This window comes from Erinaceus europaeus, chromosome 4, assembly GCF_950295315.1.
Source record: "Erinaceus europaeus chromosome 4, mEriEur2.1, whole genome shotgun sequence".
Taxonomy (NCBI): domain Eukaryota; kingdom Metazoa; phylum Chordata; class Mammalia; order Eulipotyphla; family Erinaceidae; genus Erinaceus; species Erinaceus europaeus.
In genome coordinates, this window is record NC_080165.1 from 55,426,979 (window position 1) to 55,444,103 (window position 17,125).

The following is a 17,125-nucleotide window of genomic DNA, read 5'->3' on the forward strand; positions in this document are numbered from 1 at the left end:
TGTAGCACTGCTTCACCACTCATGAAGCTTTCCCCCTGCAGGTGGGGACCAAGGACTTGAACCCAGGTCCTTGTGCACTGTAGTATATGCACTCAACCAGGTGAGTGCTCGGCCCCTCTTTTTATCACTTTCTTTCCTTCTTTCTCTCTCTCTCTCTCTCTTTCTTTCTCTCTCTCTCTCTCTCTCATCTGCTTGGTCCCCAGTTGGTTCTTGTGTTAACGTGTACCTTGGCTCAGAGCAGCCCTCTGGCAGGAGGATAGCGGCATGTCACAGAGAGTTCCTGTCCATCCCTGGAGGCACAGGCACTGGAAGGAAGGCCCAGTCTGGAGGCACCGGGAGTTGTGTAGACAGGGCTTCTGGGCACAGAAGTCTGTCAGACTCTGAGGGTTGAGAGGGAGTATAAAGCAGGACAGAGTAGTGGATTTCCAGGCCCAACTCTTCAAAAGCCCTATTTCTCCTATCTTTAAAATTCATATATATATATTTAATGAGAGGGATACAGAGAGATAGATATATAGATAACAGAACACTGTTCAGCTCTGGCTTAAGGTGGTGCTGGGAATTTAACCTTTGACTTCAGAGCATCAGGCATGAAATAACTGTTATGCTATTTCTCCAGCTCCAAAACTCACTCTTGAATGGTCTGGAGCTAGGTAACCCTCTCCGATCTCCTTTGATACCCCATCACAGAACAGTCCCTGGGTTCAAATATCCCTTCAGTCCTTTAACTCCATGCACACCTCTAAGTAGACCTCAACTTCTCCATTCCCAAACCTCCTTCCATATGAATGCCTCTCCCAAACTTTCCTGCTGCCCATCATCTCAGGTGAGCCCTCCAGCCCCTTCCTCCTCAGCACACCTGGCCCAGTGTCCCCTCACCTGGCAGCTGCCTCCTGTGTATCCAGGGGGACAAAGGCAACGAGGACCCTGAGGGCCATCTTGACAGGTGGCTCTGTTCCTACAGGGACTGGACAAGACAGAAACAGGCACAGTAGAAGGAAGTTCTGGGAAATAAGTGGGAGTGTGTGATGTTGGGGGAGGAAGCAGTAGGGAGCTGGGAGACTCAGAGAAGGTGGAGGGAGTGGGCTGTGGCATGGGAGGTAGTTTGGGGTCTGACAGGGAGGCTGGGAAGGTTAAGGGGCTCCCTCCCTTCCTCCGGGAGTCTGTGTACCCTGCTCACTTGTCTGCACAGCTGGGCCGGACCCTTCCCTCACAGCGTGGGCCCTGGAAGCCCCTGGCGCAGAGGCAGGAGGAGGAGCCAGGCTTGTTCACACATGTACCCCCATTGAGACACGGGGCTGGAGAGAGGAGGCTGTGAGGGGTTGGGTTCCTTGCCTGTAATCTGACCTGTGACCTCAGTCACATAGCACACAGGACATAGGCCCCCTCCTTCCTCAGCCCCCACCATCAAAATAAGAGTAAGAATTTTTTTTTGGCACTAACACACCCTGAGAAACTTCTCCAAATCTTTGCGGTCCAGCCCTAGGACACACAGACACTCACCAGAGGCACAGTGGTCGATGTTGTTCTGGCACTGGGGTCCAGTGTGGCTTAGGGGGCAGGTGCAGGAGTAGCCCCCAGGACTGGGGCTGCAAGAGCCACCATTGAGACAGGGCCCTGAGTGACAAGGTGTCACTTCCTCACTGCAGGTGGTCCCTGAGAGAATGGGAGATGATCTTGGGAAGAGAATCCTTCTCCCTTCTTCCCCAGGCCCATCCCCACTGCTGTCCTCCACCCAAACTTTTTTCTTTTTCACCATCTCTGAAACATCACCTGGGTCCACTGAAACACATACCCAGTTCTCTGTGTGTGAACCAGAGCCCTTGAACATATCTTTACTGGTCTTTCCCTCACCTTAGAGGGTGAGGAGCCCAGGGTCTTAATGGTTTAGGGAGGATCTCACCTGTGTAGCCCATGGGGCAGGTGCAGTTGTAACCAGAGGGCTGGGGATGGCAGGTGCCTCCATGGGCACAAGGCATGGAGATGCAGCCCCCCAACTCTGTTCCACACTCTGGTCCTGTCCATCCCATATCACACACACATAAGGAGCTGGTTATAAAGAGAAAAGGGGTTTTCTTCCTTATTCCTAGGGGTTTTCTCTTTTACCTGCCCATTAGTCAGATCCCCATATGACTTCTTTTTGCCTGTTTTTGTTATGGGGTCTTTATACTTATATGGTTTCACCACTCCTGGTGATCTCTTTTTCTTTTTAACTTCAGACAGAAACAGAGAGTGAGAGAAAGGGAGGGAAAGATATACATATACATATACATATATATACCAAACCACTATTCATGATGCTTCCCTTGGTACCATACATAGTTCTCTCATGAGGTGGTGGAGACTTGAACCTGGGCCCTTGCATGTACATGCTCTATGGGTGAGCTACCTCCAAGTCCCCTTTACTTTTCTTTTTAAAAAAATCTATTTATTACATATGAGAAAAAGTTGCAGATGGCATGAGACAGAGAAAGAGAAAGTCAGAGCACTACTCTAGTACATGTGGTTTCAGGGATTGAACCAGGAACCTCAGGCAAACAGGCCCAGGAACGTCAGGCCTACAGGTCCAGTGGCCTTCCAGTTGAACTATTTCTCTGGTTGTCCCCTTTTCTTTCTTTATCCCTATATTTTTTGTTTGTTTTGTTTTGAGACTTCAACCATTCATTGACTTTGTTTTCATATCATCCCCTTTATCCTCTTTCTCTTTCGCCTCACTCCCTACTCATTTCTCCAAACATGTATATGCTCAAAAAATATCTGCCCAATGAATGATGAGGTTCTATCATATTTGCCTTTATTGTTTTATGTAGTGCAGTGGATCAAACTCAGGACTTCATACATGCAAGGTATGTACTCTACTGCTAATCTAATTCCTTAGTGTATGAATTGTGAATTGGCCTTGGACTTTATTCCTCTGGCCCCCATGCCCCCCAAATAATTATGAACTCTCCTCTATTGTAAGCATGCACCCTTCTATTGGCTCTGATATCAGAACATTGCCATGTCTTTCCTGTTCCCCATTTGTCCATCCCTCCCTGGTTATGTTCTGCCCCACTCAGGGAAGACCCAGGGGAGACTGCAGGTGGGAGGGCACACAACGTGTTACCTCTGGCAGTTCCCATGGTGGCAGGTGCAGTTGTCCTCAGCGGGGGTACAGCCATGGCTTCCATCAGGGCAGAGGCAAGGGGCCTTGTCTTCCTGATCCTGGCATTTCTGCTCAGGTTGGCAGAAATTGGGGGCACACAGGGAAACCTCACAAAGCTGACCTGGGGTGGGGTGGGGAAGTGGGGTAGAGAGAAAACAGAGTCCCCCATGTCCTTGATAGGACCAAAGGTCATAGTTGAAACATGATTTGCTTAATCCTCGTGAACCTTTTGATTTCCTATTGCCTCAGGGTACTCAGAATGAAACATAGTATTGTCCTGATGACACGGCCTTCCTACAGCTGATGTGCTTCTCACCCTCATCATACTCTACTGTCTGGATGCCCTACAGTTCTTTAAGAGGGTGCTTCTCTACTACTTCTTCATCTTCTTTTTTTAAAATTATATTTATTTATCTTCCCTTTTGTTGCCTTTTTTATTGTTGTTGTTATTGATGTCATTGTTGTTGGATAGGACAGAGAGAAATGGAGAGAGGAGGAGAAGACAAAGAGGAGGAGAGAAAGACCTGCAGACCTGCTTCACTGCCTGCAAAGCGACTCTCCTGCAGGTGGGGAGCTGAGGGCTGGAACCGGAATCCTTACTCCAGTCCTTGTGCTTTGTGCCATGTGCACTTAACCCACTGTGCTACCGCCCGACCCCTCTTCTCCTCCTCCTCCTTTCTTTCTTTCTCTCTTTCTTTTTTCTTTCTTTCTTTCTTTCTTTCTTTCTTTCTTTCTTTTTCTTCTTCTTCTTCTTCTCCTTCTCCCTCTCCCTCTTCTTCTCCTTCTTCTCCTCCTCCCTCTCCCTCTCCCCCTCCTTCTCCTTCTTCTCCTTCTTCTTCTCCTTCTCCCTCTTCTTCTCCTTCTTCTCCTTCTCCTCCTCCTCCTCCTCCTTCTTCTTCTTCCTCTCTCTCTCTCTCTCTCTCTCCCCACTCCTCTCTCTCTTACTGCTCAGCTCTGACCTATAGTGGTACTGGGCCTTCAGCCTGGGGTTCAGAGCCTCAGGCACTGAAGTCTTTTTGCATAACCATTATGCAAACCAGCCTAGATGTTCTATTAAAGACATTTCTTTTTCTTTATTAATAAGAGAGATAGGAGAAGAAAGAGAACCAGAGCACCATTCTAGTATATATACTGCTAGGGATTGAATGCAGGATCTCCTGCTTGAGAGTCCAATACTTTATCCACTGTGCCACCCTCCCAACAAGTTCTTTAAAATTTTTAAATGAAAAGAATTAAAATTATCTTTATCATTAATTATGAGTATTATTAATTTATCTTATCTTATTTTTATGGTGGTGCTAGGGATTGAACCTGAGATCCTGAAGCCTCAGGCATCAAAGTCCTTTTCTTTTTTTTTATATTTATTTTATTTATTTATTCCCTTTTGTTGCCCTTGTTGTTTTATTGTTGCAGTTATTATTGTTGTTGTCGTTGTTGGATAGGACAGAGAGAAATGGAGAGAGGAGGGGAAGACAGAGAGGAGGAGAGAAAGATAGACACCTGCAGACCTGCTTCACCGCCTGTGAAGCGACTCCCCTGCAGGTGGGGAGCCGGGGTTCGAACCGGGATCCTTATGCCGGTCCTTGTGCTTTGCGCCACCTGCGCTTAACCCGCTGCGCTACAGCCCGACTCCCTCAAAGTCCTTTTCATGACCATTCCACTACATCTCCCGCCAACAGTGGTGCTCTCTTCCTCCTTCCATGCCTTTGCACCTTTGGTTATTTGCAACTTAAACATAGTCTCTGACATTCTGATAATCTAGTACTCATTTTTTTCTTTATAAACATGAGTACATAATGTTTATTTGAACTGATACTCATTCTTTTAAAATTTTTTTAAAAATTATCTTTATTTTATTTATTGGGTAGAGACAGCCAGAAGTCTAGAGGGAAGGGGGTGATAGAGAGGGAGAGACAGGGAGACACCTGCAACATTGCTTCACCACTGGCAAAGCTTTCCTCCTGCAGGTGGGGACTAGGGGCTCGAACCTGGGTCCTTGCGCATTGTCACATTTGCGCTCAAACAGGTGCGCCACCACCCGGTGCCCTGATACTCATTCTTCAAGACAGAGTCCAGCCATCGCCTCCTACAAGAGACCTTCTCATTTTTTTGGAAATATTTATTTATTTATTCCCTTTTGTTGCCCTTGTTGTTTTATTGTTGTAGTCATTATTGATGTCGTTGTTGCTGGATAGGACAGAGAGAAATGGGGAGAGGAGGGGAAGACAGAGAGGGGGAGAGAAAGATAGACACCTGCAGACCTGCTTCACTGCCTGTGAAGTGACTCCCCTGCAGGTGGGGAGCTGGGGGCTCAAACTGGGATCCTTACGCCGGTCCTTGTGCTTTGCGCCACCTGCGCTTAACCTGCTGCGCTACAACCCAACTCCCAGGCCTTCTCATTTCTATCCTGGGTTGATACTTAGATTCCTATACAGTCCTCTCAGAGGACTTTGCTTGGCCAGAATCAATAAGAAATTTGTTGGTCTCTGCACTAGATTACAAGCTACTTGAGGGTAGCAACTTTCTCACTCAATTTTATGTTTGCGTCTGACATAGTAGGCATTTAATAAATATAAGCAAATATATGACTACTTTTTGAACCCCATCCAATGTGGACCATACAATAATAGTCCTTCATCCCAAATCTGCAGTTATTCAGGTTTTGCACTGAATAACCTTAAGAATTTTCATTCTCATTCTGCTCTTACATCCCAATCCTGAACACGCATCAGTGACCTCTGTACCACCTCAGCAGACTCACATATTCCACCAAACATGTCTCCTCAACTGACCTGTAAAGCCAGAGGGGCAGAGGCAAAAGAAGGCTCCTGGGAGGTCAAGGCAGCTGGCTCCAGGGGGGCACGGGCCACTCAGACACTCATCTACTTCTGCCTGGCAGTGTGGGCCTTCAAAGCCTGTGGCACAGCAGGAGCATCAGGAGACTGTAGGAGCCTGTCCTTGCCCCACACTCCTGTGAGTGGACTCAGTTTACCTGGGAGACACTTGCAGTGGAAGGATCCAAGCTGGTCCAGGCACTGCCCCCCATTGGCGCAGGGAAAGCTTGCACACTCGTCTATGTCCTCCTCACAGCGGGAGCCTGTGAATCCTTGGTAGGGAGAGATGACACAGGTCACTTCCTGCTTTTTATTTCTTTTTCCTTTTTTTGGTGGAACTGGGGTTTCACACATGTGTAATTTCATCACTCCAGTCAACTTTTTTCATTTAGACAGCACCAAAGCTTCCTCTGTTGTCATAGATCCTCCTATGTGGTGCTGGGGTTCAGCCCTGGGTTGTGCATGGCAGTTAGTTACTTAGAGCTGTCTATTTGACTCAGTAATATATTTTGTTTTTCCCCTTCATGTCCCCTCCTTCCTTCTCTCCCCAGAGCACTGCTCAGCTCTGGCTTGTGATGGTGCCTGTGATTGAATCTGGGGCCTTGAAGCCTCATTTCATTTTTTTCATGAGCGATGAAGCAGGGCTGCAGGTATCTTTCTGTCTCTCTCCCTCTCTGTCTTCCCCTCCCTTCTCAATTTCTGGCTGTCTCTATCCAATAAATAAATACAGATAATAAGAAAAGAAATAATAAAAAGGGTGCCATCACCCAGCATCCCCCCAGGTAGTTTTAAAAAACTTTTCTATATTTATCGGGGAGTTTGTTGTGAATATTTGACTGAGTTTTACAGGCATGATTTCTTGGATTCAAAGAGAAGTTAAGAATTAACATTGAGGGAGTCAATAGTAGTGCAGCGGGATAAGTGCAGGTGGTTCAAAGCGCAAGGACCGGCATAAGGATCCCGGTTTGAGCCCCCGCTCCCCACCTGCAGGGGAGTCGCTTCAAAGGCAGTGAAGTAGGTCTGCAGGTGTCTATCTTTCTCTCCCCCTCTCTATCTTCCCCTCCTCTCTCCATTTCTCTCTGTCCTATCCAACAATGACGACATCAACAATAATAACTACAACCATAAAAACAACAAGGGCAACAAAAAGGAAATTAAAAAAAAAAAAGAATTAACATTGAGGGAATCAATGGTAGTGCAGCGAGTTAAGTGCAGGTGGCACAAAGCACAAGGACTGGGGTAAGGATCCCGGTTCGAGCCCCCAGCTCCTCACCTGTAAGGGAGTCACTTCACAAGTGGTGAAGCAGTTCTGCAGGTGTCTATCTTTCTCTCCCCTCTCTGTCTTCCCCTCTACTCTCCATTTCTCTCTGTTCTATCCAACAATGATGACATCAATAACGACAATAATAACTTCAACAATTAACAACAAAGGGAATGAATAAATAGATATTAAAAAATTAACATTGAGGGGACCATGTGGTGGTGCACCTGGTTAAGCACACACATTATAATGCGCAAGGACCCAGGTTCAAGCCCCTGGTCCCCACCTGTAGGGGGAAAGCTTCACAAGTGGTGAAGCAGGCACAGGTGTCTCTCTGTTTTTCTTCTTCTCTCTGTCTCTGTCCAATAATAAATAAATAAAAGTATTTAGTGTTTAAAAATATTTTAAAAAGAATTAACACTGATTCCTGAAAAAATATATATATTGCATTACTATAGACCATAAGGGAGAGAATCTTATTTCAAATGATTTTGTTGGGGTTTTATCTAAATGTATTATATTATAAAAGCACCAGACTGAGGACTCCTCAGATACTGTCTTGAATTTCAAAATACAACATAGCAACTTATTAACTTTATTCTGCATGTAAATGAGGTGTACTACTGGCTACTGAGGAGATAGTTCAACTGGTAGAGCAGTGGGCTTCATATTTGAGGTTCTTGCCACATGTACTATAATGGTGCTCTGACCTCTCTGTCTCATGTGAATCTCTCTCTCATATGTAATAAATGAAATAAATCATTAAACTTATTTTAAATTTTATTTATTATTTTTCATTATTTTTAATATCCTAAAGTGATGATCTGGTTCTCTCTGCTAAGTAAATAAAGCTTTAAAAAGATTCCCAGGCAGTGCTTGACATAAAGAAAAATGTTATTGTTTTTATTTCACTCAGTTTCCTAATATTGACTCTATTGTTATCTCCTTGACGAGAGACTTCTCCTTAAAACTAGCTTGGAAGAAGGCCAGTGTGATAGTTTAGAGAACACAGGACTTGGATGATTGACTCCTCAGAAACCCCAGATTCAGTTCCCAGCACCACCACCTGCTAGGCATGAGTAGTGCTCGGACATTCTTCTCGTTTTCTCTTTCTCACATCAGTGAATGAAGGAACGAGTGAATGAGTCATTCAACCAGTCTAGCTTGGAGGTAGACACAGACTTACAGCATTCCTTTTCTGTCATACTAAGTTCAGAGCATGAATCTCTGTGGGATTTTTTTATAATATATTTTTAATATTTATTCCCTTTTGTTGCCCTTGTTGATTTTTATTGTTGTAGTTATTATTATTGTCGTCACTGTTGGATAAGACAGAGAGAAATGGAGAGAGGAGGGGAAGACAGAGAGGGGGAGAGAAAGACAGACACCTGCAGACCTGCTTCACTCTTGAAGTGACTCCCCTGCAGGTGGGGAGCAGGGGGCTCAAACCAGGATCCTTACACAGGTCCTTGTGCTTTGCATCACGTGCGCTTAACCCACTGCACTACTACCTGGCTTCTCTCTGTGGGATTTTAAGGGTTTATCTGCAATCTCTCTCTTTTTGTTAAAAAATTTTATTTTTAATGTTCTTATTTATTTATTATTGGATATATATAGAGAGAGCAATTGCAGGATTGGGGGAGATTGAGAGGGAAAGAGACAGAGAGATACCTGTAGCACTGCCTCACCACTAATGAAACTTTTCCTCTGCAGGTGGGGACCAGAGGCTTGAAGCTGGGTCTTTGTGCACTGTAATATGTGCACTTAACCAGGTGTGCCACCACCTGGCCCCTTTATCTGCAATCTCTATAGGGGAGAGGTTCTGTGATTAGAAGGGGTTATTCTGGGTTGGCATGAATAGAGACAATAGCATAACAAATTTATTAGCTGCTGTTCTGCTCTCCATGACGGGCCTTTGTGTACAGTGAAGTCGGCTGTGCACTCTGTTGTGACTATGAAATTAATGCTTTCCCACCACCCAACAGATCAGTGCTCAACTTCACTGCCCCGGCAGCATTTCTCTAGGGGCCGGGCATTCTCAAGAGTTTTCATCTGGGGACAGGGGTGAAGGTAGGGTAGAGAGGAAGAGAAGCATTTTTAATAATTCATTGCAGCTGGCCTGGGGCTATCTGTACTCTGAAGGGTGCTGCCCAGTGGGCTCCATGTCAGTCACCCCATCTCCTCGACCCATGGCCCTGTCCTTCTGGTACCTGGTGGGCAGAGGCATTGGAAGGTGGCAAGCAGGTCCAGGCAGGTGCTGCCAGAGTGGCAGGGCTGGGACAGGCACTCATTGTGATCAGTTTCACAGCGGGAGCCCGTGTAGCCAGATGGGCAGAGGCAGTTGAAGGAGCCGGGGGTGTTGAGGCAGGAGCCGCCGTGTTCACAGGGACTGAGGCCTTGTTGGGCTGTGGGGGGAGGGAGAAGGGGAGAAGAACCTGGAGTCCACAGGGGCAGTAGGGTACAAAGGCCAGCAAGCCAGATTGCCAGGGAAGGTGTGGGAGGCCTGTTTGTAGCAGATGAGACCAAACTGGGGAAAGGGCAGGGAAGAGATGCCAAATCTGAACAAATTTAGGAAAAAGAGATTGTGGTATTTTTAATCTGAAAATTCCATATCTCTCTTTAGTGCAGAAGTGGTCTGGGGTCCCCCAGAAAATCTCATGTGGGGGTGCCTCACCCATCTGGCATTCATCCAAGTCCTGGTGGCAGGTGGGCCCTGAGTAGCCGGGCTGACACAGGCAGAGTGTGGCGCCTGTCAGGGGGTTGGTGCTGCACTGGGCATCCCCATGGCATGGCTGGCTCAGACACAAGTCCTCCATATGGCACAGGAGACCTGGAGAGAGGGCAGGGCTGAGGCTCTGAGGCCACCTGATACTCCCAGCTGCCCTCCTGGTACGTACCCCTCTCCCACCTCCCGGCCCCTCTGCCTCACACCTGTGCGGCCAGGTGGGCAGAGGCAGGAGAAGGAGCCCACACGGTCGATGCAGGTGGATCCGGTGGCACAGGTGGCAGTTGCACAGTCATCCAGGTTCTCCTCACAGCTTGCACCACCCCAGCCACTCACACACACACAGTGGAAGCCACCAGCCGAGTTCTGGCAAGTGCCCCCATTTCTGCATGGAGGGGGGCCCTGGGAAGTTTCACATTCATCAATATCTTCAGAGCAGTCCCAGCCTGCAGGGGTGTGGGGAGAGAATGAGGACTTCAGCTGGGAACCCTCAGAGGAGAGGCACAGGGATGACCAGTGGAGTCATGCTCTTGGCATAAACAACTCACCTGTCCAGGCCTCAGGGCAGAGGCAGGTGTAGGTGCCCAGCCCATCCTGGCAAGTGGCCCCATTCTGACATTGGTGTCCAATACAGTCGTCTGGATTCACCTCACAGTCCAGGCCAGTGAAGCCTAACGGGGACATGGGATTAGCCAGAGGGGAAGGGCCCACGGGTGGTGACCTGTCTATCCTGAGCGGGGCTGTAGGAGGACCCTTGTGAGGACGCACCTGGGGCGCAGAGGCAGACATGAGAGGTGGAGTATCTTCCTGGAACCAGCTGGCAGGTGCCCCCATTGAGACAGCCCCTGAGGGGGCAGGGTCCTGGCTTGAGCACACAGCCTACATTCTCCCAGCCAGAGGGACAGAGACACTGAAAGGACCCGAGTGTGTTATGACAGAAGGTGCCTTTAGGGCAGGGCCCTGGGTCCCGGTAACACTCATTGACATCACGTTCACAGGTGTGGCCCTCGAAGCCAGGTGGGCATCGGCACTGGATCTGGGGATATGTGGCCAGACATACCCCTCCATTGGTGCAGGGGTTGGCTGAGCAGAAATCCTGGAGCTGGCACTGCTCACCTGAGGCAGAGGACAGAGGGGCCCGTTTCAGACACAAACTCCAGCTCTTTTCATTTTCATACTCTCTTTCCTTTTCTCCCAGGCCCTCACTGCCCTGTTCCATCACCTCTTGCCTCAGTTTTGCCAGTTCCTTATGTCTGAAGTGACCCTGTTTTCCAAACTGAATACTGGACATGTATCTGTAGGCAGGAATACTGCAAATTGGTCTGCCTGGGAAGCCCTGGGATGCAGGGTCTCTTTGGAGTTGACCTTGTTGCGGTGGGGTGGGAGATGTCAAAACTCTGCAGGTGCGAGACTTAGAGGCTTGCTCTGTCACAACTGACTGTGTGCCCTTGAGCAGTCATCTGACCTCTCATCCCGGTCTCCTAACTTTCCAGTGGGTGTCATGATGGGCTGGTGATCAGAAGACTCACTTCCCAGTCATGCATACCTATGGAAGGGAGGCACTTCTTGAGAACTGCCCTTTCCCTCCTCTCAACAGCTGGATGTAGGGCATCAGCAGGTAACCGAGGAGCAAATAGCTTAAATATGTTATTGCAATATCTTGGGAGCTGGGTGGTAATGCAGCGGGTTAAGTGCACTTGGCGCAAAGCGTGACGACTGGCGCAAGGATCCTGGTTTGAGCCCCCGGCTCCCCACCTGCAGGGCGGTTGCTTCACAAGCAGTGAAGCAGGTCTGCAGGTGTCTTTCTCTCCCCTTCTCTTTCTTCCCTTTCTCTCTCCATTTCTCTCTGTCCTATCCAACAATGATGATAACGATAACTACAACAATAAAAACAACAAGGGCAACAAAAGGGAATGAATAAGTAAATAATAAATATTAAAAATATATATTATTGCAAGATCTTGGGTCCAGGAGGTGGGGACCTGGGTCCAAACCCCCATCCCCACCTGCAGGGGGAAGATTTATGAGTGGTGAACCAGGGCTGCAGTCATCTCTCTTTCTCTCTCCCTCCCTTTCTATTGAGGAAGCTCAATTTCTTTTAATTGAGGAGACTCAACTTCTCTCTGTCTCTACCAAAATAATAACAAAAAACCACTGGAAGCAGTGGACATATTGTATAGGCACTGAGTCCTACTGACGACCTGGTGAGAAACAAACAACAAATCAATCTCTATTTTCATATATATGTTGGAAATATTCATGATTTGTTTTTTTCTATGCTTCTCAATGCAAAAATGTGTCATGACTTTTCTTACAACAATTGTACAATTTCTGCACAATAATTACATTATGCAAGGTCCTATGTCAAGTCAGTTGCAAAGTTGGTGGTGGACCAGGGAGGGGTTGCCAAGAGTCTCTACTCTGAGACACAAGACCAGGCAAGTTGCTGGTGACCACCTTTCTTGTTATATGATGGGCTACCATACCCAGCCTAGGACCAGATTCTCCTGGACAGTTAAAATCCCTCTGTGCCATGGGCCCACTTTAGACCCACTAAACCAGACTTTTCTAGAGGGACACTAGTATTTTCTAGTGATTTTCTAGTAATTATTCTGCCTAGTCAAGTTTGAGAAGACTTGCCTCTACTCCACCCCTCATAGAGGCACCCAAACCCAAATACTCTCTTATCCTGGTGTCCTTGGTTACCTCATCCATCCCTCCAGCCTCTGGAGCCTTCTTCCCCAGAATCACACTTCTCTGCCCACCTCCTCTGAGTGTCCCACCCCACCCATCACATGCCATGCTCTCTTGGTCCAGGGCTGCACCCTCCTCTTGGGATGGGATCCCATTCCTCTCTCTGGCTAGATCCTTCCTATCTCCATCAATCCTCCCACAATGGGGTCTTGCCTGATGACATTATGGACAATACCCCCTCCACTCAGATGTTCAGAATATATAGTCACAGAGGTGGCCTGGTGGCCAGGTACTAAGTCTCGAGCTTCTGGGTCAAGCAGAGGGGTAAGGGGCCCAGAAAAGGCTCAGCACGGTGCACTAAGGGGGCTCTGGTAGTAGCTACTGGAAGTACACTAATATTTGAATTATCAGTGCAATCATGCTGGTGAATCTCAATCTTAGGTAAAATGGGTCACCAAGAGTCACCTGATGAGTCCGTTTACCTTTCCTGTCCCCCCAGTCTGACCCATTTCTGCTGCTTGTCTCCTCCTCTCCATTTCCCCTAACCCCCATCAATGCTCACCTGTCCACCCAGGCAGGCAGGAGCACTGGGGAAGGCCTGAGGCTTGGATGTGGCAGCTGCCCATTTTAGAACAGAAGGAAGCACAGGGGTCTTTAAGCTGTGCTTGGCACCTCTCACCAGTGAAACCAGAGGTGCAAATGCAGAAGAAGCTGGGTGTCAAAGGAGAGGGAGGACTGGGTGTGCCTGGGAAGGTGGGAAGCAGAGCTTGGCAGCTGCCTCCATTCTGACAGAGCTGGGCATCCTGGCAGGGGTCAGCAAACTGGCATGTTTCACCCAGGAAGCCAGGAGCACACCTGGGAGGGTGGGGAAGAGAAGAAAAATCTCATCACAGAGCTGGGCAGAAACACACCCACTACAGTGCATGTTACCATGCGTAAGGACCTAAGTTCAAGCCCCGGGTTCCCACCTGCAAGGGGGGGAAGAAGCTTCATGAGCAATGAAGTAGTGCTGCAGATGTCTTTTTCTCTCCCTCTCTGTCTCACTTTCCCCTCTCTATTAAAAAAATGAAAAAGAGCCCCACCTGCAGGGGGGTTGCTTCACAGGTGGTGAAGCAGGTCTGCAGGTGTCTATCTTTCTCTCCCCCTCTGTCTTCCCTTCCTCTCTCCATTTCTCCCTGTCCTATCCAACAATGATGACATCAATAACAACAGCAATAACAACTACAACAACAAAACAACAAGAGCAACAAAAGGGGATAAATAAATAAATAAATATTTAAAAAAATGAAAAAGAGATCTCACTCGGGGAGTCGGGCGGTAGCGCAGTGGGTTAAATGCATGTGGTGTGAAGCACAAGGACCAGCGTAAGGATCCCGGTTCAAGCCTCCTGCTCCCCACCTGCAGGGGAGTCACTTCACAGATGGTGAAGCAGGTCTGCAGGTGTCTATCTTTCTCTCCCCCTCTCTGTCTTCCTCTCCTCTCTCCATTTCTTTCTGTCCTATCTAACAATGATGACATCAGTAACAACAACAATAATAACTATAATAATAAAATCAATAAGGGCAACAAAAGGGAAAATAAATAAATATAAAAAAATTAGAAAAAAAAATCTCACAGGCAGAAGTTGAAAAACAAAATCAGAAGAGAAAATACAAGTAGAACCTGAACTGGAATTGGCATATTGCACCAAAGTAAAAGACTCTGGGGTGGGTGGGGGAGAGTACAGGCCCTGAAAAAGGATGACAGAGGACCTAGTGGGGGTTGGATTGTTATGTGGAAAACTGAGAAATATTATGCATGTACAAACTATTGTATTCACTGTCAAATATAAAACATTAAAAAAAATAAAACACCAATTCCCCAATAAAGGGGAAAAAAGAAGGGAAAAAAGTGAAAAAGAGAAAAAAAAAGAGTGAGAAGAGGAAAAGAAAAAGAACAAAACTCACATCACTGTTTTCTTTAGTTCTCTTCCCATGCCCCTCATTTACCTTTGTTTCCTTTTTTATATATATTCAAAAGATTTATTTATCAATGATAAAGAGTGAAAACCAGAACATCATCCTTCTCCATTCAATGCCAGGGATTGAACTCAAGACCTCATTCTTGGAAGTCCAACACTTTATCCACTGTGCCACCTTTGGCTCTCCTTTATTTCACCTCATTCCTCTTTCTTTCCTCACTTGCTCCCTTCCTCCTCCTCTGCTCTTCCTCCTAGATCTCCCATTTCCCACAGGCACACTCACTGGCAGATGCTTTGTCCCTGAAGTAGGCTCAGGCAGGTGCCTCCATTGGCGCAGGGTTCTGGGGCACTTCTGCACAGCAGCCCTAGGGATGGGAAGGACGAGATGGGTCTGGAGCACTGTGCTCCACGTTCCTTCCCGGGATGCTCCAGATGGATCTGCTTACAGCAGCCACACATGCACTCTAAACCACCATCATCACCCTGTCCCTTCTGTTCTTGGTTTCCACATTGCCCTTGCGTCGTCCCAGTCTCCCAGGTTCCAGGTTCCTCAGTTACTCATCCAATCCGTCCTCCCCCTTCCTGTTTATTCTTTGGCCTCCAGAGTCCAGCCTCAGGCATCCATTCCAGCTGCATCCGGAAGTAAGACAACAGGGACCAGGAGGGGGGCTAAGGGACTCCTGAGATATGAATGTCTGAGACTTGGAAGGGATTTCCTCCCGGAAGGGCCCAGCATTGAGCCATTGGGGTGGGGACAGCTGGACCAGGAAAGGGACTTAGTGGGCCCTTGACCTTCCCTGCTTGGATCTCTTGTTCCTGTCTTATTGCTTCCCCTAACAGGTGGTCAGTTTGTTCCATCTTTGTCTTTCCTTAAAATGGGATTGAAAAGGCTCTGTTTCCCAGACAGGGTTCCTCCTGGAGGTGGGCACCCTCCCCACCTCTCCCAACAGTCACCACACCTGGCACCAGGCCCAAAGCCTTGGTCTGTGTAGGTCCAACGGTGGAATTATCTTTCTCTGCAGGTTGTCCCCATTTAGGCATTGAGAACCGCCTAACTTCCACTGTTATCTCAAAGCCTTCAGCCCACTGCCTCCAGCCCACCAGATATCCTCCTGAGGAAGAAGGAGTCCCGTCTTTTGCACCCCACGCCTCACCTCTGGTCTTGACTGAGAGACACAGGAGCAGCAGTAACAGCAGCAGCAGCAGCAGCAGTGAAGGGGGCTGCATTCCAGAGTTCCTGCCCCAGCTCAGCTCCCCCTCTCCCTCCCTCTTCAGGCAGAGACCCTCAGAGCCCTCACGGAGCCTGGAGCCACCTCCTCTGCTCTCCTGGCCCCTTCTTCCTCCTCCTTTGCCTGCTGCAAGTCTCACGTCTGAGCTGTTTCCTGAGTCACACAATGTCCTGGACACTCTAGTGATGGGGAGGGGGGGAGGCGGAGAGGAACTTTGGGGGGGACGAAGGAGGGGCCTTTTGTCTCTGCCAACCCTGGGGCAGTGGGAGTGCAGTAAGACAGTGTGGCTGGGGGGCAGGTATTACAAGGCACGATGGGCTGGAGGAGGCCCCCGGGGGCAGACCCTGTCCTTCCTTTAGTTGACCTGGTCTTGCCTTTCTTTCTAGAGGTGGAAATGGCAACGCAGCTGCCCGATGTGTTTGCCCATATGCCCAGGTGGGTTAGGACCTGGAAACAGAGGTGTGTGTGTGGGGGGGATGAGTGTGTGTGTGACAGTGCCTGTTCCTCTTCTCCAGAGAGGATACTTGTTTTGTGAGGTCAGTACAGATGCTCCTCTGAGAATCTGCAACTCTCCGTAACTTGGTAACTTGAAACCACGAATGATGGCAGAGGAAACCCAGGGAACTTCCAGGCCTCACCTTGTTCCTTGCTGGAGATATAACTCTCCCTTTTTGTGGGATGGGCATGATGCTCATCTGGGTTTTGGAAAAACCTTAGCTTTCCTTTGGAAGGGAGCAAACAAGATTTTCATCAATGGTAAGTGAACAGTATCTGCATTAAGTTTTGCACTTGGAGGGGGATTTGAATTTGAGCTCTCCAACTATATGGGAGCACCATGAGCAGGTGCTGTGCTTCTCCTGTTTTTCTCCTTCTCTAGGGTGGGTGGGTGAGTAGCTGGTGGTGCACTGGGTGAAGCACACATAGCACAAAGCTCAAGGACCTGCACTAAGGATCCTGGTTTGAGCCCTTGATTCCCCACCTGCCGGGGGTGGGGGAGTTTGCTTCATAAGAGGTGAAGCAGGTCTGCAAGTGTCTATCTTTCTATTTTCCCCTCCCCTTTCAATTTCTTTCTGTTTTATCCAATTAAAAAATGGAAAAAATGGACTCCAGGAGCAGTGTATTCATAGTGCCTGCACCTAGCCCCAGTGATGATCCTGGGGAAGAGAAAAAAGAATTTCTCCAAGAGTGGTGGGGTCATGCAGCTGTAAAGCTGTGTCAGGCACCCCACCTCTCTGCCCTCCTCCCCCCACTTTTTCCCCTTACACTTGGAATTATCT

The 17,125-nt window shown here is 48.2% G+C and overlaps 2 protein-coding genes across 4 annotated transcripts in view; one reads left to right on the forward strand and one right to left on the reverse strand.

The window, feature by feature from the left end:
* The window catches only part of NOTCH4 (notch receptor 4), a 30,131-nt gene extending 14,148 nt beyond the window's left edge, over positions 1–15,983 (reverse strand). For all 3 annotated transcript variants that reach the window (XM_060189532.1, XM_060189531.1, XM_060189530.1), the window contains exons 1-16: positions 15,774–15,983; positions 14,903–14,984; positions 13,222–13,514; positions 10,734–11,081; positions 10,514–10,636; positions 10,172–10,411; positions 9,915–10,070; positions 9,451–9,645; positions 6,138–6,251; positions 5,938–6,060; positions 3,107–3,266; positions 1,904–2,049; positions 1,504–1,656; positions 1,181–1,298; positions 880–967; positions 227–380 (exon numbers count right to left, since the gene is read on the reverse strand). In XM_060189532.1, the coding sequence (XP_060045515.1) occupies positions 227–380; positions 880–967; positions 1,181–1,298; positions 1,504–1,656; positions 1,904–2,049; positions 3,107–3,266; positions 5,938–6,060; positions 6,138–6,251; positions 9,451–9,645; positions 9,915–10,070; positions 10,172–10,411; positions 10,514–10,636; positions 10,734–11,081; positions 13,222–13,514; positions 14,903–14,984; positions 15,774–15,846 (2,566 nt within the window). In that variant the 5' untranslated portion in view covers positions 15,847–15,983. The remainder of the gene's footprint in view (positions 1–226; positions 381–879; positions 968–1,180; positions 1,299–1,503; positions 1,657–1,903; positions 2,050–3,106; positions 3,267–5,937; positions 6,061–6,137; positions 6,252–9,450; positions 9,646–9,914; positions 10,071–10,171; positions 10,412–10,513; positions 10,637–10,733; positions 11,082–13,221; positions 13,515–14,902; positions 14,985–15,773) is intronic.
* Positions 15,984–16,141: 158 nt separating this feature from the next.
* The window catches only part of LOC103117408 (butyrophilin subfamily 1 member A1-like), a 74,264-nt gene continuing 73,280 nt past the window's right edge, over positions 16,142–17,125 (forward strand). Inside the window, exon 1 of the mRNA XM_060190808.1 lies at positions 16,142–16,604. Coding sequence (XP_060046791.1) covers positions 16,448–16,604 — 157 coding nt within the window. The 5' untranslated portion in view covers positions 16,142–16,447. The remainder of the gene's footprint in view (positions 16,605–17,125) is intronic.